This window comes from Narcine bancroftii, chromosome 7, assembly GCF_036971445.1.
Source record: "Narcine bancroftii isolate sNarBan1 chromosome 7, sNarBan1.hap1, whole genome shotgun sequence".
In the NCBI taxonomy this organism is placed as follows: domain Eukaryota; kingdom Metazoa; phylum Chordata; class Chondrichthyes; order Torpediniformes; family Narcinidae; genus Narcine; species Narcine bancroftii.
Genome location: NC_091475.1, coordinates 25,255,326 through 25,279,120, shown reverse-complemented (window position 1 = coordinate 25,279,120; position 23,795 = coordinate 25,255,326). Strand labels below are relative to the sequence as shown.

The window sequence follows — 23,795 nt, the reverse complement described above, 5'->3', positions numbered from 1 at the left end:
TTCACGTTTCCTTAAAATTGATCTTTCTTCAATTTAAGATCTCAACCCAAAGCCCAGACCTATCCTTCTCCATAATTAACTTGAAGGTAATGGCATTATGATCACTGGACCCAAAATATTCCCCAACACATATTTCTGTCACCTGTCCTATCTCGTTCCCAAAAGAGGAGATCCAGTATTGCACTCTCTCTATTTGGTACCTCTATATATTGATTTAGAAAACTTTCCTGAACACATTTATCAAACTCCAGCCATCCAGCTCTTTTACAGTGTGGGCATCCCATTCAATATGTGGAAAGTTAACATCTACTGCTATCACAACCTTGTATTTCCTACAGCTGTCTGCTACCTCTACAGATTTGCTCCTCCAATTCTCTTTGACTATTGGGAAGTCTATAATATAACCCTATGAGTGTGATTATACCTTTCCCGTTCCTCAGCTACACTCATCTTGTGTCAGTAGCGAGGCCTCTTGTTTGTCCTGCCGGACCACAGCTCTGATATTTGGCCCTTCAAGCCTCCAATGCCATTCATTATGATCATGGCTGATCAGTACTCAGTTCCTGCCTTCTCCCTATATTCACAAGAGCCAAATCTAACCTCCTCTTAAATATTAATAAGGAACCGGCCTCAACTACTTCCTGTAACAAAGAATTCCACAGATCTACCACTCTCTGAGAGAAGAAATTTTTTCTCATCTCAGTCCTAAAAGACTTCCCCCTTATCCTTAAACCATGACCCCTGGTCCTGGTTTTTCCCAGCATCAGAAGCAACCTTCCTGCATTTAGTTTGTCTAATCCTTGAAGAATTTTATGTTTCTATAAGATCCCCCATCTTCTAAATTCCAGTGAATACAAGCCTAGTTGATCCAACCTTTCATCATATGCAAGTCCTTCCATTCCTAATATTAATCTTGTGAACTTTCTCTGCATTTCCTCCATGGCGAAGTTGTCCTCCTTCAGATAAGGAGACCAAAACTGAACACTGTATTCCAAGTGTGCTCTTACCCTTACAGCTGCAGTAGGACTTCCCTACTCCTGTACTCTAATCCTCTTGCTATAAATGCCAACATACCATTCACCTTCCTCACTGCCTGTCGTACCTGCAAACCCACTTTCAATGACTGATGCACAGAGACACCCAACTCTCACTGCATTTCCCCTTTTCCTAAACAGATACCATTTAGATAATAATCCTCTTTCGTGTTCTTATCTCCAAAGTGGATAGCCTCGCATTTATCCACATTATATTGCATATGCCACTTCTTGGCCCACTCACCTAAGTCACCCTGCACCCTCCTTGAATCCTCTACACAGCTAACCCCGTTGCCTACCTTCATGTCATCTGCAAAGTTCAAGATGCTGCTTCCTATTCCCACATCTAAGTCATTGATGTATATTGTAAATAACTGTGGCCCCAGCACGGAACTCTGCGATACCCCACTAGTCACTGGCTGCCATTCTGAAGCAATGGAAGCCCAGAACATTGAGCTGCTAATCCTGCCCCTCCTGTAAACAAGTTTTAGTAATGGTCACAATGTGATAATTCCACAGGCCAATCCACTCTCTAAGCTCGTCTGCCTTTCCTACTATACTCCTTGCACTGAAATAAATGCACCTGACAGCACATCCACCACGTATAATCCGTTGACTTGTAACTGTGCATGCAATTTTCACATCATCTTTTCCCTCCACGATATATGTTCTGCCTGCAGCCTGCAGCCTGCAGCTGACGTGGACTTTTTACCCCCTCCATAAATCTTCGTCCGCGAAGCCAAGCCAAAGATATGTTCTGGCACTCTGGTTCCTACACCTCTGCAAATTTAGTTTAAGCCCACCAGAACAGCACTAGCAAACCTTCCCACAAGGATATTAGACCCCCTCAAGTTCAGCTGCATACTGTCCTGTCAGAACAGGTCCCGCCTTCCCTGGAAGAGAGCCAAATGATCCAGAAACCTGAAGCCCTCCCTCCTGTACCATATCTTTAGCCATGTGTTAGACTGCATTATCCAACTTCTTCTAACCTCAGTAGCACATTGCACTAGTTGCCTTGAGTTTCTGTACTTCAACCTAGCACCTAACTCCTTGAACTCGCCTTGCAGGACTTCCTCACCCTTCCTACCCATGTCATTGGTCCCGACATGGACCACAGCATCTGGCTGCTCACCATTCCTCCTAAGAATGCCATGAACTCAATCTCTTCATTTCAGGGTCTCATTTCAGACCCTGGCACCAGGGAAGCTACATATCATCCAGGATACTTGATCTCTTTCACAGAACTTCTTATCTGTCCCCCTATCTATGGAGTCTCCTATCACTACAGCTTGCCTCTTCTCCTCCTTTCCCTTCGTAGCCACAGGACTAGACTCCGTGCTTTTCTCTGGTTGGTCCCCCCACCTCACAACCGTGCCCAAAATTATATACTTATTGAGGGGGATGGCCACAGGGGTACCCTGTACTGCCTGTCTGTTTCGGTTCCCTCTCCTGACTGTCTCTCATCTACCCTCCTCCTGCCTCCTTGATGTGATAGTGTACCTGTAACTGTTGTCTATCACCTCCTCTGCCTCCCGAATGATCCAGAGTTCATCCAACTCCAGCTCCAATTCTTTAACTCGACTTGTCAGGAGCTGCACATGGATGTGCTTCTCGCAGATGAAATTTTCAGGGATATTCACAAGTTCACAAGATAAAGGAACAGAAGCATGCCACTAGGCCTATCGAGTCTGTTCTGTGACTATGCACTAAAATAAACTAAACTCACATCTAGTTCCAATTACCATCCTTTTCCCCAAATCCCTTGATAACCTGACTAATGAGATACATATCCATTTTCCATTTAAATACTCCCAGTGATCTGGCTTCCACTGCTTTGTGTGGCAGTGCGTTCCACAGATCCACGACCCTCTGACTAAAGAGGTCTTCCTCCTCTCTGTTTTAATTGGATAACTTCTAATTTTAAGACTATAACCCCTTGTCCTTGATTCACCCATCAAGGGAAACATTTTATTTGCATTCACTCTGTCAAAACCATTCAATATTGGAAAAGTCTCTATGAGATCCCCCTCATTTTCCTATACTCAGAATGAATTGGCAGCTGGTGATAAGCAACAATCAGGTCAATAGTCGAATAGACCCAATACTGTACAATATCGTTCACCATGTCCGCAATTTGAGGGAGGGGGTAAACGTTCCGGAGTGTGTACTAGCCTGGACTTGTTTTCTCCTTTTACCACCACCACTTGCTTTCTCCATGGGCCAGTGCTAGGTTCGATGATATCTTCATTGAGTAGATGCGGTGTGTCAGAGTCCCGATCTGTTGTCCTGTACCTCCTGCTCTTGGTAGCAATAGGTTTGCAGTCTGAGGACAGATTCAGGAAGAGAGGTTGGGGGAGGGGGGTCGATATTCAGTGTGGAGAGGCTGCATGTGGGTTCTGATTTTAGGGCCCTCTGTTCCAAACTGTAATGGGGGGAGGGGATCAGAATACTCCAAGGTCGCACTTTAAGGTGACACAGGAAGTCCAGATTCAACAGCACCAGAGCACACAGGCATACATGCAGGCATATTTTACAAAATCCAACCGCCCCTCACCCCCCCCCCCCCCCCCCCCGCCACGACAAATATACCATACAATATTCTTGAATATGAGTAGAGGGCGAATGATACACAAAAAATATATGATAATTGGAAGGATACATCTTTTGGTTGTATTCTTGTAAAGTCCGTGAGTCTATGATGCTTTCAGTAGAGCCTGTGTTGATTAGGCATTTAGTGGAGTGTCTGTTTACCTTAACAGTCACTATGGAATTGCTAAGCTGGTGAGATTTGTCCTGATCTAGAACCATCGTGGCTAGGTCTCCAGAGATTCCGTACTCCTCCCTCGAGTGGCCCCCACCATCCTGGGTTTCCAATGGGTAAGATGGTGCCGACTTCATGTTGCAACAAGAAGGCCGCCCTCCTCCTTCCTCAGATGATGATAGCACTGAGTTTAATTTGAGTCACGGCAAGAACGGCCACTGAGCTTTTTTGCGCAGTTTTCTTGCAGCCACCCTCCTTCGGTGTGTAGTGCAGCAAATGGGTTCAGGTGAATTCAGGACAGACAGCTTGGGGCTGGAATCGGATCTGGGAGTGGTGCAGGCCATGGACTTCCCCGGGCTTCCCCTGGCACGACAAACCCTCGCCCAATGTTCTTTCTTGCAACAGCTGGGGCAAACTGAGTCTTTAGCCAGGCAATGAGATCGGGGTGCTGCCTCTTGCTGCAGAAAAAGTACTCCCTAGCGCAGGAAGCGGCAACCATTAGGGCTGGGGTAACAGGAACAGCTGGTCCTTGGAAGTGGCCACCTGGGTGAGCAAGCTCACTAGCTTCAAGATTGTTGTTCTTGAACTTGGCCTGTTCCAATGACTTAGCCAGTTCAACGTGGCTAGCCAGGTCCTTCTGACCGAACTAGAGCAGTCGCTGCCTCTTGTACCTCGAGAAGACCCCCGCAACTAGAGTGTCCTGGATCTGTTCTTCTTCCTGTTTCATAACTGCACTTGGCAAGTGTCCGCAGATCCAGCAGGTAATCATCGAAGGTCTCTCCTAGCTGTTGGCAACATAGAGCAAGTCGGTGTCTCGCTAGGACTCAGTTTTGCGACTTCAGGTACCGAGCCTTCAAAGCCTCGATGGCAGCGTCATATGTAGTGCAGTCCCTGATGACTGTGTACCCTTTCGTTCCTATGCTGGAAACAAGTGCGGACCTCCTGAGTTCATTGGTGTGGAAGATGTCTCTGGTTGTGTTCAGGTAGGCCTGGAAGCAGTCTAGCCAGTACGTGAACTCCTCAGCCGCATCAGAGGACAGAGAGTCTGTAAGCGGCGTACCTGGCTTGAGCAGTGCTTCCACCTTCAAGGGAATAAGCTAATAAAATTGTAGCGTGAATAAAAACTCTCATGACTGGAAGAAGAACATATGCTTTTATTAGCTTATAACTGTGGGTAGATTCTTACAGTGATCTTCAGAAGTGCTCAGGGTTGAGGCAGGAAACTAGGGTTATACATGGGTAGATGGGGGTGGAGCCAGCCATCATTATCACATTCCACCAGTGAATTTCAGTTCACTGCAACTTGTCTTTGTTCCCAAAGCCTTTTTTGAATTGCTCAATTATATTATCTCTTCTTTTGTAAAAATAAAAGCCCTCATCTTAATAAAACTTCCCTTCAAAATCCTAAAAAGAAACGGGGATTGGCATTGCCTAATTTTAGATTATATTATTGGGAAACTAATATTAGATATATTAATATTTGGTTGGATTCATCATAAGGACAGACAGATGTTGCTAGTTGAATTCATTTGTGTGATAGTACAGATTCTATCACCAATGTGTATATGTACAGATGGTAGTGTAGGATGACAGTGATTGGCTGAGAGTGTAGCCACACCTAAGGCAGGTCTTAAAGGATTGCTCCTAGCCAGACCAGGTCATTCTGGACTGGTCGACCTACTTGTGATATGCTCCAGTCTTTTAGTTAATAAAAGCCTTGGTTTGGATCAACAAGTCTTTGGTTCTTTGACACGCATTACAATTTGGAAATTGATTCTACCAAGAAGTATTCCCTCATTTCGATAGTTGGAGCTCCATTACCCTTTTCTACTTCTAAATTAACTGATAATTTTGTTGTAAAAATATATGTTGAGGATTTGGTTTCAATTTTGAATGTTTTGATGACTTTCTATGCTCTCCACAACTTCACCAATCTTTGTATCATCTGCATCTTCTGGCTATCCATCCTGCAGGATGATGATGGTTCCTTTCATTCAGTTTGTAGGGTTTATACCTCACTCCTCAGAAAGGTGAAGTGTGTGCATAAATGGATTTTGGGTGAATAGGGGGTTGCACAGGTCCAGACCTACCTTCTTGACATCCCCTCCCAATCCAGCAGCATAGTGAGATCCAAGATGGCTGGGGGGAGTTCTGTGGCAGTGAATGGTCAGGCCAAGCTTTGATGGAAGGGATGCCCTTTCTGTGCTTCATGGCATGTATTTGCTTGATGGCCATTGACCCTTTGAGAGGGCTCCCCCCTCCCTTTGACAGGTCTTGTTTTTCATCCTGCAAGGTGTCAAGCCATCCTCCGCACTAGACAAGCCTGATAGGGGAGCTGGTTTATTCGCTGACCATGTGCAAGTTAGTATTTGGTTACGTGGTACCAATAGCACTCAGGCGAGTGACCTGACACCATCTACATGCTCACTACACCACCCACCTAGCTTTTCATCTAAATAATTTATGTATATTATGAACAATACTGTGAAACACAACTGGTAACAAGCCTCCAGGATAGCAGCCTTCCACCACTACCCTCTGTCTTCTGTGAGCCAACCATTTTCTGATCCAAACCACTCGCTTTGGATTCCATGCATCTGAAACTTCTGAATCAGCCTACCATGAGAGACATTGTCAAATGCATTTTAATTTGCTTTTTTTTTAATGTAACACAAATTTATATAGATTTTCCAGTGAACCTGGGAAGTTTAAAAGGAATGTGGGAAATGGAAGGAATAAAATTTGTCTCCCATTGTCAAAATGACAATCATGGGTCAGGTTTTGAATATGCAATTCAGATTAAAATTCCAAATACTGTACTGTATTATGTTGTCAGTTTTTTGTGAGACCAAATAATTTGGCATATATGCGAGTCATGCTTCATCTTAATTGTTATTTTCACAAATACATTCTTCAAGATAAATAATTTTTAAAAAATTGTTATTTTATGAAACCACAGCAGATTTTTTAGAAAAGAATATATTTCTTAAGATTTAAATTTATCTTAAGCAACTTGCCTATTATCAAATAATGCATTTGACCAGATCTACTTATTTACCATATTAAAAGTTGGAATGTGGGCAAGAAACAGAATTACAATTAGTTGGCCACAAATTATTTGGCAATTTTCATGTGTGAGAATCTTGAATGTAATTTATTCCAAAGAGTTTTTTTAATCATGGCTTCCATGTTATATTTTGAACGGAACCCATTTTTTCACTTTTATCAAGAAATTGTTTTGTTAAAGTGAGGGAGGTTGGGATGAGAATTCTTTATTTTTTCTCACTACCTTGAAATTCTTACAGAACTAGTTAAATATTAGTCTACTCTTGAATAAATTTTGAGCAACATAAAAATTGAACAAATTTAACCAAAATTATCCCAACATACCCAATGAAAGTGAGTCATGCAAAAAAGTACAATGTGCATATGCATCAAAATTCTTATTTACTACCCCAAAACAGATTTTGTTTTAAAAAAAAATCAATTTGAATTTTACACATTAAATTACATATGAAAAACATAAATATAAAATATTAATAAATATTCACAGTTAAAGTAATACAAGAAAAAAAAGGCATTTTCAATAGTGCAGACAGGTCTTTTTGTGATGTCAGGGAAGTTCATGATGAGGATACTAAGGGGATATTCAAGAACCTTCTACCTGTTTGGGGAAAAATAACAGCTCTTGAATCAAGAAATGCTGGACCTCAGGCTTCTGTACCTTCTTCCTGCAATTTGTACCTGTAGAAGTTCTATGGATTATTTAACGATATGCCAAATTTTTTCTGACTTCTTAGAAAGTTAAGGTGCCAGTGTGCCTTCTTCGTGGTTGCCTTGATGTGCTGGCAACAGGAGAGGTCCTAATCCCCATATCTTCATCCCATTGATGCAGACAGGTGTATGCCCCCCTTTTTAAAATCCACAAAAAGCTCCTTCATCTTGTTCATGTTTTGAATAGCATTGTTGTTTTGGCACCACCCCACCAGATTCTTGATCTCTATCCTTCGTTGTGACTCATGATTTCCCATTATTCGGCCAACAACTGTGTTGTCAGTGAATTAACCAATTGCATTGGAGCTGAGGTTCGCGACGCAGTTATATGGGTGCAGGGACTAAGCATGCAGTCTTGAGGTGTCCCTGAGTTAATGGTTAATGAGATGGAAGTGATGTTACTGATCTGCCCTGATTGAGGTCTGCCAATGAAGAAGTCAAGAGTCCAGTTTTAGAGGGACAGACGGATTCCCCATATTCATTAGCTTGATTATATGTTTTGCAGGTATGATGGTGTTTAACATTCTGCTTCTTATTACTGCCTATATTTTTCTACTTGATAAAAATCTATGTAAAGTCCCTATTTAGTACCTTTCCCACTTGCTCTGACTCCAAGGATAAATTCCCTCCTTTGTCCTTGAAACCTATCTTCTCCCAAGTCATCCTTATGCTTTAACATGCATAAAATGCATTGGGATTTTATTTAATCATGCTTGCCAGGGACCTTTCATGGCTCCTTTTGTCCTTCCTAATTCCCTGCTTGAGTTCTTACTTGCAATCTTTATATTCTTCTAGAGCCCTGTGCGATTGTTTCTTCCTGAACATTAAATTAGATTCAACTTTATTGTCATTGTGCCAAGTAAAATACAAAGCCAATGAAATGCAATTAACATCTAACCAGAAGTTAAAAAATAGTGCCATATACAAATAACTACATGCAAATATAAGACATTGAGCCTTGCAATACACATGCGCCGCCATCTACACAAGCATGTGTCTCTTTTTTCTTGTCATTTAAGGTTTCTTCCTTTGCCATCCATATCCTTCCTTTTGAACTGGATTATACCAGTCTTCATCTCCAATTAAACAACTGCCATATGTCGGATATCAGCCTGTCCCATGCCCGCTGCTCTCATTTTACTCTTCCAAGCTCCTGCCTAATCCTGAAACAACTTGCCCATCTCCAATTTAGCATTTTTATACAAGGCCCAAACTTCCCCTTGACCATATCTATCTTGAAACTTAAGGAGATCACTATTTTCAAAATGCTTATATGAGCTCATTGTTTTTAAGACCCTCCCAAAAATACTCTTGTCCAATCTTTTGATCTTTCCACATATGTTTACATTTGTGACTAATTCTGTGAAGCATCTTGGAATTTGGTCAGCATAAATCAATTTTTGTTTAAATAGCAAAAAGCAAATGATTTTATACGTATTGTGTCAAGGTTAATCAAATCAAACAATTGGAAATCCTGCAATCAGAATGTTTTGCCCACTGTGTTACATTTGAGTTCAGTTCATAATAAAGCTATTTATTATAATTATTATTTTAAATGGTGGAAAATATATGATTGATTTTAACGAGTCATAACAAGTTCACTTCACTGTTGATGAATGGTTCTGTCCACCTTTTCTTCCATTGATGCTATTCCAGAGTATAGAGAGGATGCTGACTTAAGTGGAAAGTGGCAGAATGAATTCAATCTGGATAAGTGTGAAATGCAATTTGGAAGGTCAAACTTGAAGGCAGAGTGTATGGTTAACAGCAGGATTCTTAACAGTGTGGAAAAACAGAGGAACCTTGGGGTCCAAATCCATAGATCACTCAAGGTTGCCGCACAGGTTAATAGGATAATTAAGAAGACTAATGATGTGCTGGCCTTCATGAGACGGGGCATCAAATTCACAATTGTTAGGTAATATCGCAGTTCCATAAAACTCTGGTTAGACCACACTTGGAATATTGCTTTCAGTTTTGGTTGCCTCATTACCGGAAGGGAGTGGAAAACTTTGGAGAGGATGCAGAGGAGATATAACAAGATGTTGCCTGGATTGGAGATTGTGTCTTATGTGGCAAGGTTGGCAGAGCTTGGACTTTTCTCTTTGGAGTGAAGAATGATGAAAGGTGACTTAATAGTGGCCTGCAAGATTATGATGCACATGAGATTATAAGACAGCTAACAAATCAAATACCAGAGTACACCTTTTCATTGAGGGGAGGAAAGTTCAGGGGACATATCAGGGATAAATTTTTTCACACAGCGAGTAGTGGATATCTGAAATGCATGGCCAGGGGTGATGGTGGAGGCTTGTACATAATGGGTATTTAACGGCTCTAAGACAGGCACATAAATGCAAGAAAAATTAAAGATTATGTGAGTCAGGTCAGGAAGGTTTAGATTGTTAACTAGGTTTATATTATGTCAGCACAACATCATAGGCCGAAGAGCCTGAACTATGCTGTAATGTTCTATGTTTATAACAATGTTGTTCAAGAAATAAGGTGGTCAACATCAAATTAGCCACTTGATGCCAATTTTACTTTTATCGCATGACCTTTATTTCATTGAAAACTTTTCCTGGCTATAAATTTATCCTCTGACTTCATAAAATAATTCCTCCTTCCCCCCCCTTCAATCTTGAAACAAATCATGTTCAATTTTCCATTGTTATCAATGCTGTGGATGGATTTGGTCTTTGGCTGTACTGTGAGATGGGTTCACAGCAAATCCACAGGCTGTTTTAAACATGTCTGATAAAGAAGAGAAAATAATGCATGTTGTGCCGTTGATCATGTTTTCTCCTTTTTAACTGGACCAACACCATAAGCTTGCAAAAGAACATTTTGAACAATGGTTCTTTCTTTTTCAATTAGCAAGAGCTTGGTTCATGTGCTGTGTTTCCTCACATGAAGAAAAGTGTGAGGTGAGCAGCCATTTGCCATGGTCAATATTGGAAGTAGTGTCATGGGGAGGAAGGGTGAGGAGGGGTTGCAAGGAGAGTTCAGGGAGTTAGGTGCTAGGTTCAAGGACAGGACCTCTAGGGTGGTGATCTCAGGATTGGAGCCTGTGCCATGTGCTACTGAAGTTAGAAATGGGAGGATGATGCACCTTAACATGTGGCTAAAGACGTGGTGCAGGAGAGAGGGCTTCAGGTTTCTGGATCATTGCATTCTCTTCCAGGAAAACTGGGAGCTGTTCCAACAGAACTGGAGAGGAAATAATATCCTTGCAGGAATGCTTGCTGGTTCTGCTCTGGTAGGTTTAAACTAGATTTGCAGGGGGATGGGAACCAGAGTGCCAGACCAGATAGAAGAATGGAAAAGATGATGTGAAAGTTGCATACACCATTAGAAGTCAAGGCGTAGCACCTGGTGGAAAAGTTCTTTTGATTCACAGTCCAATCTCACTTCTCACTCCTCCAAGTTCACCAGTATCAGGCAATTCTTTTACTGTGCATAGAATTTAACATTTATGAATCCTCACCAGCCTTTGGTGCTTGAAAGGGAAATGGTTACCGCTCAAGAAGGTTCTTATCAGTTTTGAGAGAGAGAGAGATTTTTTGCTCGTTGGACACACACAAATTGATTCCTTCTGATCAGCCACTTCAGTGTCTTGCTGAAGAAACTTGCCCACCCCTCCCCCCGCCCCAGATGATAACCTCTTTCTTTTAAGTCACCACAGAGTTCCTTTTCTGTTCCCTTCTCTCAGGTGAAACATATATCCAGCCACCTCCTCTTGTATGAACAGGCAGAACTCAGAACTCATAACCCATCTTCAAAATGGGGTTTCAAACAAGCTCCCAGCTTGCCATGCAGCAGAAACTAGTTTGTGTTCTCTCTCTCTCTCTCTCTCTCTCTCTCTCTCTCTCTTTCAAGTTGAGATGTAAAGATGGAGAAACTCCGCAAAAATGCATAATCACCTACTTTTCTGAATCTGTGGAAGCAATCTCTGAGCAATATATTCCAACTCCTCTCCGAGAGCAATTAAACTCTACAGCACAGCCCTCTGCTGATTGATCTGAATATATAGCCGCTGTTTAGGGGCGGGCTAATGTTGCTGTCAGCCCACGACCCATCTCCCCTCTCCCTGAAAATCAGGGACTGGCAAGGCAGCAGGGGCCGTCGGGGCAGACGGGAGCTCTCAGTGGGGGCCATCGAGGTAGTGGGAGATGTCAGCAAGGACTGGCAGGAGCTATCGGCAGGGGCTGTTGGGGCAGCAGGGTTTGGAAGAAGAGGAAGGTGTATAGCAGGTATAGACAACATGAAGTAAATGAGGTACTTGAGGAGTATTAAAAAAAATTATGGAAGAAAAACCTCAAGAAAGTTAAAGGAAAGACATGATGTTACTCTGGCAGGCAATGTAAAACAAAACTCTAATGGTTACCACAGGCATATTAAGAACAAAAGGATAGTAAGGTACAAAATTGGTTCCCTTAAAGATCAGAGTGCTTGGCTTTGTATGGAGCCAAAAGAGATGGGGGAGATCTTAAATGGTATTTTTTCATCAATATTCACAGTGTTGTGGGAAGTAAGGATAACAAGCAGTGAGGTCATGAAACCTATACAGATTAAAGAGGAGGAAGTGCTTGCTGTCTTAAAGCAAATCAGGTTGGATAAATCCCCAGGGCCTGACAAGATATTCCCTCAGACCTTGAGGGAAGCGATGTAGATATTGTTGGGGCTCTGGCAAAAATATTTAAAATGTCCTTAGCCATCGGTGTGGTGCGGAGGATTGGAGGGTAGCTCACGTTATTTGTTTTTTAAAAAAAGTCTCCCAAAGTTACTCTGGAAATTATCAGTGAGTCTGACGTCAGGAGTAGGTAAATTATTAGAAGGTGTTCTAAGTGATTGGATTTACAATTATTTGGATAGCCGGAAACTGACTCGGGACAGTTGACATTGGTTTGTGAGTGGTGGGTCATGTTTAACCAATCAGAGCTTTTTGAGAAGGTTACTCGGAAAGTTGATGAAGGAAAGGTCTTTGACAAGGTCCCACATGGGAGGTTAGTCATGAAAGTTCAGACGCTAGATATTCATAGTGACGTAGTCAGCTGGATGGGAGAAGCCAGAGAGTAGTGGTGGATGATTTTTTTTTTTCAGATTGGAGGCCTGTGACTAATGGTGTGCCTCAGAGATCAGTGCTGGGACCATTGTTGTTTGTCATCAAAATAAATGATCTGGATGATAATGTGGTAAATTAGATCAGCAAGTTTTCAGATTATACCAAGCTTGGAGGTGTTGTGGACAACGAAGGAGGTTTTTTAAAGCTTGCAGAGGGATCTGGACAAGCTGGAAAAATGGCAGATGGAATTTAATACAAGAGTGAGATGGTGCATTTTAGAAGGACAACACATGAAAGGACCTACATAGTAAATGGTCGGGGATTAAGGAGTGTGGTAGAATAGAGGGATGTGAGAATGCAGATACATAATTTGCTGAAAGTGGCATCTCAGGTAGATAGGATTGCAAAGAGCTTTTGGCATACTGGCCTTCATAAATCAAATTATTGGTTATAGCAGTTGGGATTTTATAGTCAAGTTGTATAAGACATTGGTGAGGCCAAATTTGGAGTATTGTGTGCAGTTTTGATCACCTAACTCAGTGAAGATATCAATAAGATAAAAAGAGGGCAGAAAAGATTTACTTGGCTGTTGTCCAGACTTCAGGAACTGAGTTACAGGGAAAGGTTAAACAGGTTAGGACTTTATTCCCTGGAGTGTACAAGAATGTGAGATTTGATAGAGGTATTTAAAGTTATGAGGGGGATAGACAGAGTAAATGTAGATAGGTGTTTTCCACTGAGGGTCGGTGAGATAAAAACCAGAAGACATGGGTTAAGACTAAGGGGAAAAGTTTACGGGGAACATGAGGGAGAACTTTTTCACGCAGAGAATGATGGGAGTGTGGAATGAGCTGCCAGCTGAAGTGGTAAATGCAAAATGAATTTTAATATTTAAGATGAATTTGGACACATACATGGTGGGAAAGGTAACTAGATCTACGGCTATGGACTGGGCAAAACAAAAATGGTTCAGTTCAGAATAGAAGGCCAAAGTGGCCTTTTTCTGTGCTGTAATGTTATATGATTCTATGAGGGATTGTTAACAGTCAATAATGTCAGTTGAGAAAATATATACAGAAAGTAATATATGAGCATCATAAGGAATTTGAGGAGACTACAAGCTTGTAGAAAGCTAGAGCAAACTAAGTGGCAATATATTTTTTACTTATTATAATATAAAAATGACTAACTTATTTAGAAATATATTTGTAGCCAGGGTTGGTTCTGATATATATATTTGGTAATTCATTTATTGTCATGTATGTTGTACAATGTACATCTGCACCAAAATTCTAACTTGCTTTAGCCAAACACAAAAAACTACAAAAACATACGTTAGCTTAAATTAGGGTTTAATAAAGATAGATAATAAATAGAAAAGATGGATAGATTTTAGGAGTGCATTTTGAGCCAGAATTTCTGTAGACATAATTGAACATTAATCTGCATATTTAAAGATTGTTTTAGGTAAGTGCTTTAACAATTACATGTATGATGTTGAGGATTGGCAGGATAAGGGCAACAAGAGAGCAGGAAAATAATTTTGGTGATATTTAAACAGCACCTGTCCTTTCTTTATCTACAGAAAGAGGTCTCTTTTGTTTTCCTTGAAAGAATTGCTGATGAGAACATAAAACTCAGAACAACAGTTCAAAATTGGAACAGGCTCTTTGACCCATGATGTCAATGTTCATGTTCATGGTTGCATTCTTCTGCAACCAGCATAACAAGTTAATATTAATGTGCATACAACTGTAGGAGAGCAAAAGCGCAATCAGACAGTACAGTGTAACAATGAAAAGATCAATTAATACATAAAAATGCCAACATGAGAACATTCATGTAAGGTTTTGGAAGAGCCTGCCTTTTAGCCTGTTGGTCAACAGCTTGCTAGTCTTGAACCTTCAAAGGAGGGCAAAGAGAGTGTCTGGGATGGGATATGTTCTTCAGTATGTTGACTGTCTTTCCCAGGCATCGGCTAGTATAGATATTGATGGAGGGGGAAAAAGGCTGTGTGATTCTCTGAGCTACATTCACCACCTTCTGCAGCTTATTCTGATCTTGGGCTGAACAGCTCCCATACCATATTGTGATGAATCCAACACGGATGTTTTTAATGGTACACCTATCAAAGATGTTGAAGGATACAAGACCATAAGATGTAGGAGCAGAGGTAGGCCATTGGCCTGTCAAGTTGCTCCAGCATTCAATCATGAGATCATCCATTCTTCCACTCCCCTTCCATCTCTTTAAAACCAATGATGCCCTGACTATTCAGATACCAATTTATCTCTGTCTTAAATACACCCAACAACCTGGCCTCCATGGTACGAACTTCCAGAGGTTCATTCCTCTCTGTTTGAAGAAATTCCTCTGCATCTCTGTTTGAAATGGCCGCCCTTCAATCTTGGAGTTGCCCTCTTTTCCTGGATTCTATTTGAATCAGAATTTATTGTCATGAACAAGTCATAGAATTTGGTGTTTTGTGGCAGCATTATAGTGTAAACATTCATATTATAAACCATCTTACAACGATAAATATATAAAAAAAGAAAATAATAGTGCATGAAAAGTAATGCACTATCTTTTGTTCATTGATGATACAGAAATCTGATGGCAACGGGGAAGAAGCCACAAAGAGTGCTCGTCTTCAGGCGCCTATTCCTTTTTCCCGGTGGTAGCAAAGTGAAGAGGGCATGGTGGCAGGGTCTTTGAGGATAGAGGCTAATTTTGCCACATCTACTCTGTGTAGGCCTTTGAACATTCGAAATGCCTCTATGGGGTCTCTGCGCATTCTTCTGAACTCAAACCAGCCTTCAAACATTCCTCAACAAAGATTTCACTTCCTGAACAATTATTTTCTGTATTTTGGACTGCTGATCACAAAAATTACCTTAAAATATTCATATCACTTAGGTTTTTATTAGATATTACCTGTTTTTGTGATTTCCTGTCATATTTTAAGTCTATTAGCATATTGCCCACAAAACAAGCTATTTTGGTCAGTCCAAGCATACCTGGTCAGAAGTAAATCACAAAATTCTGTAGACACTGTGGATGAAGTAAAAAGCACACAATGTTGGAGAAGCTCAGCAGGTCAACGGTGAAGATGAAGATACATAACTGATGTTTCAGGCTTGATCCCTTCATTAAAGTATGAGAAAATGCTGGCAAGCATCTATGCAAGAGTCTGGGAGGGAGGGGGTTGGCAAAGGCAGGGAGATGATACGTGGAGAAAGGAGGGAGGGATGACTGGATGAATGGAGCAACTGATAAAACAGGAAAAGGGGAAGGGAGAAAGAAAAGGCAAGCAGGTTTAGTGGAAGGCGGTAAGGTCAATGTTGATCCATCTGCTGGAGGGTGCCCAGATGGAAAATAAGGTGTTGTTCCTCCAATCTGCTAGTAGTCAGGGTGGGATAGTACAAAAGGCCATGAACAGACATGTGACCGTAGGTGTGTGAATCGGAATTGAAGTGTTTGGCCACTGGGAGGTTGCTGTGGTTGTGAATAGAGTGGAGGTTCTGAGCGAAGCAATCTCCCAGTCTGCGGCTGGTCTCTCCAATGTAGAGAATGCCACAAAGGGTTCACTGGATGCAGTAAATATGTCCTCTGTATGTACAAGTCAAGTGTTGCTTCTTTTGAAAGGCCTGTTTGGGGCCCCAGACCATGGAGAGGGGAGGTGGTGTGGGTGCAAGTGTTGCACCTCCTCTAGGCACTGGGGAAGATGCTGAGGGTGTAATGGATGGAGAGGGATGAGTGCATGAGAGAATTGCGAAGGGAGCAGTCCCTGCAGAAGGCCGAGAGGGAGAAGAAGGAAAAATGTGTCTCATGTGGGATCCTGTAGTAAATATCATAAATTCCAGTGGATAACGTGGTTATGTACTCAGTGCAGGTGCGATGCAAATGTCTTAGGCCTGGCATTTTAAGGATAGATGCAGACAGGCTATGAAAGCAGCTCACACCTCCAAATGTTGTGCATTACATTGATATAGATTGAACATGTATTGACGCAAATGTTCTTTAAGCAATAGCATAGTGAGTGTACTTAACAATAACATTTATTGTTTTAAGAAAGATTCTGTATAGCATAAATCTCTGTTTGATGTCGCAACAGCTACGATACATTTTGTTACATTTGTGGTGATTATGCGCTTAAGACTAAAAGATTCAGCATGACTGCACTAATTAAGAAAGTTAATTAGCTCTACTTCAATTGTAAAATTGGTGACCAAGACAAACGCTGGGCTCCTCACATTTGTGCAGTCAACCTGAGAGCTTGGCTCGGAGATACTTGATAGTCAATGTCATTTTCAGTTCCAATGATCTGGCAAAAATAAAAGAATCACTTGATAGACTATTAATTCTGTCTGACTGATGTATCTGGCTTCTCTGCTAAAAATAAGAAATCTAATGAATAACCCAATCTGCCTCCAGCCTGAGACCAGAGGTGCATGACTGCAGTTTTCCAGTTCTAAAGCCACCAGAGTCATGGAGCTTAGACGAGGTAGATAAAGATGCCATAATGCACAAACCAGATATGGAAAGTGACACTGTTCCAGATGTTGAATCATTTATGCCTGGTTCTCTTCATCTGATAAACAGCCAGAACGACTTGGTTCAAGACTGCAAGGATGGGGTTTACTGTCATCAGGTATGAAAATTTCTGTCTTTGAGTTGTTAAGAACATTTGACAAACTTGTTTGCCCAGGTTGACAACCTGTTTCTGCGCTGCTATTGATGGGTTGTTAATAGTTTTGGGTTGTGTGCATGACCCTCAACAATGGCACATTTTTATAGATTCATCAAAGTTCAGCCTAAAAACTGTCTTGTTACACAATGGTAATGTCCACTCTTCAGTACCCATTGGCTATGCAGTACACATGAAAGAAACCTATGATAAAATGGAGCTGTTGTTGAAATACATTCACTCAATAAGTATGACTGGGACATCTGTCATGGTGTAAAAGTATTGGCTCTGCTCCAAGGAATGCAACTCAGATTTACCAAGAACTATTGTTTCATTTGTGAATGAGGTAGCCGTGCTAATGAGTTACAAAACCGGCTGCTTCATAAGCATTTGATTCCAGGTCATAAAAGTGGGGCACATAAACCACTTGTTGTCTCAACAAAGGTATTTCTGCCTCCTCTTCTTATAATACTCAGATTGATGAAAAATTTTGTGAAAACAATGAACATGGAAGGTGATAGGTTTTGCTGTTTGTAACAGAAGTAACTGAACAACTAAACTTACAAGAATGAATGATCCCAAGATTAAGGAAAACATTTTTTGGACCACATATCAGACATTATTAATGAAGGGCAGTTTGAAGATCTGCCCATGGGGCAAGATAAAATATCATGGAAGGAATTTAAAATTGAATTGTTTTTTTTTTTAGCAACGACAGAGCACCAAACTACATTCAGCTGATTGACAATATGCTTCAAGCATACAAAACCATGAAGTGCAGCATGTCATTGATCATTCATTTTCTGCATTGGACTTCCTTGGCATCTTGGTGCAGTCAGTGATGAACATAGAGAAAGGTTTTACACGGACGTTGCGGCCATGGAAAAGTGGTATCAGGGCAACTGGAATCCATCAATGCAGGCCAACTATTCTTGGACACTGACACGAGAGGCATCAGATGCTAAGTACAAATGAAAATCAGCGCCATAGCATTTTCAGGTCAGTTGAACTTCCACAATATGTCAGCATCATTATGTGATTCAACATGCTAAATTCAATAAAAGTTAATGTAATGTTTCTCCAACTTCCTACATGATACAGCAAAGCTGAAATTATATTTTTGTTCAGCTTGAAGATGCCCATCATAATCCACAATTTTATTTCGGGAAACAAACCATTTGAAAAATTTGTTGTCTAATGTGGTTGTTTCATTCCAGGAATCATTCTTGCAAATGTTCTCTGAATCCTCTCCAATGCCAGCACATCCTTTTTTAAATAATGAGCCAAAAACTAACCTGTACTCCAAGTGAGGCCTCACTCATGCCTTAAAAACCTTGACATAACATCCTTGCTCTTGTATACTATTCTTCCAGATATGAATATCGACCTTGTATTCGCCTTCTTCACCACTGACTTTAGGATATCCTGCATGAGGACTTCCAAGTTCCTTTGCATATCCAAATCTTTAATTTTGTCCCATCCAAATAATAGTCTTCCCCTTTATTTACTTTTTCAAAAGTGCATCTTTGTACACTTTCCAGCATTGTATTGCATTTGCCACTTCTTTTCCCCCTTTTCCTAATCTATGTATGTGTCTCTGCAGCCTCTCTCGTTCCTCATCACTACCTGCCCCATCACATATCTTTATATCATTTAGTAAATGTAAATTTAGTCACAAAGCTATTTATTCCACAATCCAAATCAATCACATACAACATAAAAAGAAGTGGCCCCAACACCCACCTCTGCGAAACACCATTGGTAACTGGAAGCCAACCAGAATAGGATCCCTTATTCCCACTCTGTTTCCTGTTAATCAGCCAATGCTCTACCCATGCTGGTATCTTTCCTGTAATTGCATGGGCTCTCAGTTTGTTAAGCAGCCTCATGTACGCTACCTTGTCAAAGGCCTTTTGTCAAAGTTGAAATAGACAACATCCACTGCATATCTTTTGTCCAGCCTGTTGAACTTCCTTCACCTTCTAAGTTATAAGAGATGCTGGTGTGCTTTCTTGGCCATCAAATCAACTTGATTTCCAGGTCAGGTCACTCAATGTTTAAAGAACTTGAAGCTATCTATTGTCTCCACTTCAGCACTATTTATATGGATAAAATATGGGCTTTCACCACCCCCCCCCCCCACCCAAGTCCAACATCTTCTTTATATTGCTATATTATTGAGAGACAGGTTGAGACTCATTCTGCTTCCTATACTCAAGTCTTAACATTATTTGATATGTGGCGGAGGATCGTGGTCAATAAGGCAAGCATGTATGCAGGTAGTGAGGACAGTGGATTGGCCTGTTAGGCAGGGGCACCTGCATGCATTTCCACACCTAAATATTGTAAAATCTGTGTCAGTTCTTCTGTTCAGCCTCTTTGCTTGCAAATTCAATGCATCACTCACTCCACTTAACCCGCCCATGGGACTTGTCAACTTAAATGGGCATCGTGCCAAACACAATGCCAAATTAAACTTAACTGTCTTGAAAAAGATTCTGACTGTCAAGCCCATAGATGTCTCTCATAATTTTATAAACTTCTATCAGGTCTTCCTCAGCCTCTGATACTCCAGAAGAAAACAACGCAAAGTTGTCAAACCTCTCCTCATAGCTCATTCCCTCTAAGGCCAACAGTATCCTGTGAATCTCTTCAATGTCTTTCCTGACAGAATTGCACAGAATACTCAGAATCAGTACTTAACATGTCACAAAATTCATTGCTTTGTGGCCACATTATATGTGCAAAAATTGTGATAAAATACATTAAAAATCAAATGGGTGCAAAAGAAGAGAAAAATTGAACAAAAGGAAGTAGTGTTAATCAAATTAAAACTGGAGTTCCAACCCTCAATAGACAATGAAAGATTCAAATCCTGCTCTCAGGCATTCTTGATTTTAACTATTGGGGTGTGATAGTACAGATCTATCACCAATGTATATAGTGTATATAGTTACAGTATCTAGACTGTGCTTACAGCAATTGGCTGAGAGCTAAGCCACGCCTACTGTCTAGGCCTTAAAGGATTGTGTCCCTAGCCAGGTCGGATCATTCCGGACTGGTCGGCCACCTGCGAAGAGCTCCTGTCTTTTGCTAATAAAAGCCTTGGTTTGGATCAACAAGTCTTTGGTTCTTTTGACGAGCTCTACATGGGGCTAGTCTTTGATCAGCCAAATTTTCATTAATAAGAGATATAAAGCCTTTATGGAAAGGTTGTAGATCAAAAAATGTCTCAAGTACATTTATCTCGGGGATTCTAGGAAAATCAGGGATTTGAGATTGATCAAAGTGTTTAATTTGTAAATATCTTTAAAAAAAAAATGAGTCTTAGATTAATTAAATTTTACCACCAAATGTTCAAAAGATGCAAAATTGTAGCCAATAAAAAGGTCTTTGTAACATTTAATACCCAATCTGTACCAGTCATTGAAGGTCGTATCTTGTAAAGAAGTCAGAAAAAGGTGATTGGATATAATAGGGCTGGCAAGAGAAAAACTCAAATCCAAAAAACCTTCTAAATTATGCCATATTCTCAGACTGTTTAATTGTTCATTGCAATTTAAAGTGGTCTACAGAGCATATATGTCTAAAGTTATATTGTCTTGTTTTTATTCAGACATAAATCCTTTATGTGACAAATGTAAAATAGGTGATGCCTCTTTAGCTCATATGTTCTGGGCCTGCCCTAGTTTAGAAGAATTTTTGGAAGGATGTTTTTCAAACACTGTCAATAATTCTTCAGTTAAAATTTGAGCCTTGCCCTTTAATTGCTCTTTTTGGATCACCTCAAGATGTTGATGTATTACTGACTTCAATTCAAAGCCAAATTTTATCTTTTACTTCATTAATAGCCAGAAGTGCAATTTTGAGAAGACTTCACTGACACATGCACAATGTCTAAGGGATATTATGTAATGTTTAACTCTAGAAAAAAATAGATGTTATCAAGGATTTAAATATTAAACTCCAAAAGACACGGGGCCCATTTATGCTCTAATATCATAATCTCAAGAATTAGTGTTGTTTTGGAATTTTGGCATTGTGCTGTCCATCTCCAAGTTGGTGTCATTTGATTCATGCATGTCAATTTTCAACCTTGCTTAGAGGAAGGGATTTTGAATTTTTTTCTCACCTTTTGTTGTTAAATTTTACTTCATTGTCACGATTGTGTTCTGGATTTCCTAATTATGAGAATATTTGTGATTTTTTTTCAAATCTTATAGCACATACATGTCAAACTCTGGCCCACGGGCCAAATTTGGCCCGCGATATAACTATATTTGGCTCGCAAGATCATTTCAAAAATGTATTAGAGGTGGCCTGCCCTACAGCGAGAGACGATGCTGTTTTTTGGTAATGTTAACCCCACCATCCTCCCCCTTCATTGCACATCCTTCCCCACCCCCTAACTATCCCCTCCCCCCTAAAACCACCCCCCTTAAAAGATGGCCAGAATATTCTCAAAAAGGAATCCAGAATGGTAAAGTTCCACAAACCTTCTGCTGGGTATCCTAACAACACCCAGGCATCAGATCCATGGGACGCAGAGGGAGCAAGAGTGTTGCAGGTTGACCGTACAAACTTTGAGAACGGGGAAAAATTGTAACACGAGAAGTCTGTCGATGTCATCAGCCGGCAAGCCAGTTGGAAGGCTCCCCGCACAACCAGTCACTTCTCCCACCTGTCGAGCGGTGCGGCGGATTGGCGAGCGCCTGTGATTTCCTGTCGGCGCGACAGACATAGCAGGCTGCGCACGGCCCCCAGTGTTCCTCAAAGGTTGATCGGCAGCGCGCTGGGCCTGAGTGGGTGGGTAAGCAGGGGTGGGCAGAAGGTGTAGGTGAGGAGTAATGGGCAGGGGAAGTTATGGTGGTGCGAGGGGCAGTTAGAGGGAGGGATGAGTAGAAGGAGGGGTGGATAGGGAAGAGGTAAAAGGGGAGGGGCAGGGTGAGTAGGGGAGGGGTGATTAGTGGGTGAGAGATGGGTAGAGGGAGGAACAGGTTGAGGGGAGAGGCAGTAGAGGGGCGTGTGTAGGATGGGGTGGGTATAGGCAGAGCGAGTGGAGTGAGGGGTGAGTAGAGGTTGGGTAAAGGACTGGTCAGGTAGAGGGATGGTGGGTGGAGGGTGAATAGAGGCCTAGAGCCTGAGGAGTGAGCAGGAAATGCTGAGTCCGGATGCAGGCCATAATGGACACAGCCTGTGAATGCTGACTACATCTCCACAGGGACCAAATATGTTTCCCTCAGGTCAAGCAAAGGGTGAACTTGAGCTACCTACTCCTGACCTGTAACATTATCCTCCTAAAGTTATATCCTAAAGTTTAACATTACATATGTTGAAAGAAGAGAAAACATGCAGATGTTGTTAAAAATTTTCAATAAATATTTAGTTCGGCCCTCGACTTAGTCCAAGTTTTTAATTTTGGCCCTCCGTGAATTTGAGTTTGACACCCCTGTTATAGCACATTGTATAATTGTGTTGTTTATACTGTCAAATATTAATAAAATATTTTAAGAAAAAGTGAGGTAGTGTCAAGGGTTCATTATAGATGTCTGATGTCACAGGGGAAGCAGCTGTTTTTGTACATTTGGGTGTTCGTCTTCAGGCTCCTGTATTTCCTGATGGTAGCAGTGAGAAGACTGGGCCTGGTGGTGAGGGTCCTTTCTTGAGACACCTCTTTACATCTTCATAATGTTACAAAATACATTTAATTGTTGTTTGTGGAGCTTCAGGGAAAAAGGTTACATCACTTCATGCTAATCATACCTCTTTTTAAAATATTTTTATTGATTTTTCAGTAATAATAAGTTTGTACAATACAGTTATGAAATGTGCGATAGAAAAAAGGAAAAAATACTGTGAGAATAATCATACATATGAATTCCCAAAGCACAACCATAATAATAAAGGATAGACAAAATAAATTTAATAGATTTAAATTTTCCAAACCCCTGACCTCAAACAAAGTTGAAAGTTAGTGTGGATGAAACAAAGTAGCTCGCTCTGAAGTGGGACCACACAATGCCAAAACTCTGTATTAACAGTAGAGATCATGGTAATAGTCCATGAACAGCCCCCATAACATTTGAAATCTAATGTTTGAATCATTAATTGTGTATCTAATTTTTTTTCCAAATTTAAACAGGACATTATGTCCTTTAGCTGTTGTGCATGAAGAGGTAGGGTATTATTTTTCCACAATCAAAATAGCACATGGCCAACAACGAAGTGAAAGATAAATTGTGACATTTAATTGGAGTTAGTAAAACATCATTTTTTACAAGAGTTCTAAACAGAGCAACTAAGTGATTTGGTTCTAATTTTAAATTGAGAATCACTGATGATGAAAAATTTCTCTTCCGATATTTTTCCAAACTAGAGCACATCCAGAACATATGAATTCAAGAAGCATCACCTATTTTGCATTTATCACAACGAGGATTTATATCTGAGTAAAAATGAGATCATTTGAGTTTG

General features: G+C 40.9%; 1 protein-coding gene across 11 annotated transcripts in view; it reads left to right on the top strand.

The window, feature by feature from the left end:
• Nucleotides 1-23,795, top strand: part of cadm2b (cell adhesion molecule 2b) — a 1,102,220-nt gene that overhangs the window by 113,871 nt on the left and 964,554 nt on the right. For 9 of the 11 annotated variants that reach the window (XR_011341617.1, XM_069889145.1, XM_069889144.1 and 6 more), the window contains 2 exons: nucleotides 17,069-17,285; nucleotides 18,031-18,320. The exons of 1 other annotated variant lie outside the window; for it this stretch is intronic. Coding sequence is in view for 9 of the 10 variants with exons in the window: in XM_069889145.1 (XP_069745246.1) it covers nucleotides 18,280-18,320 (41 nt within the window). In the remaining variant the exon portion in view is untranslated. The remainder of the gene's footprint in view (nucleotides 1-17,068; nucleotides 17,286-18,030; nucleotides 18,321-23,795) is intronic. One more of the 11 variants, XM_069889140.1, reaches the window with a different exon arrangement.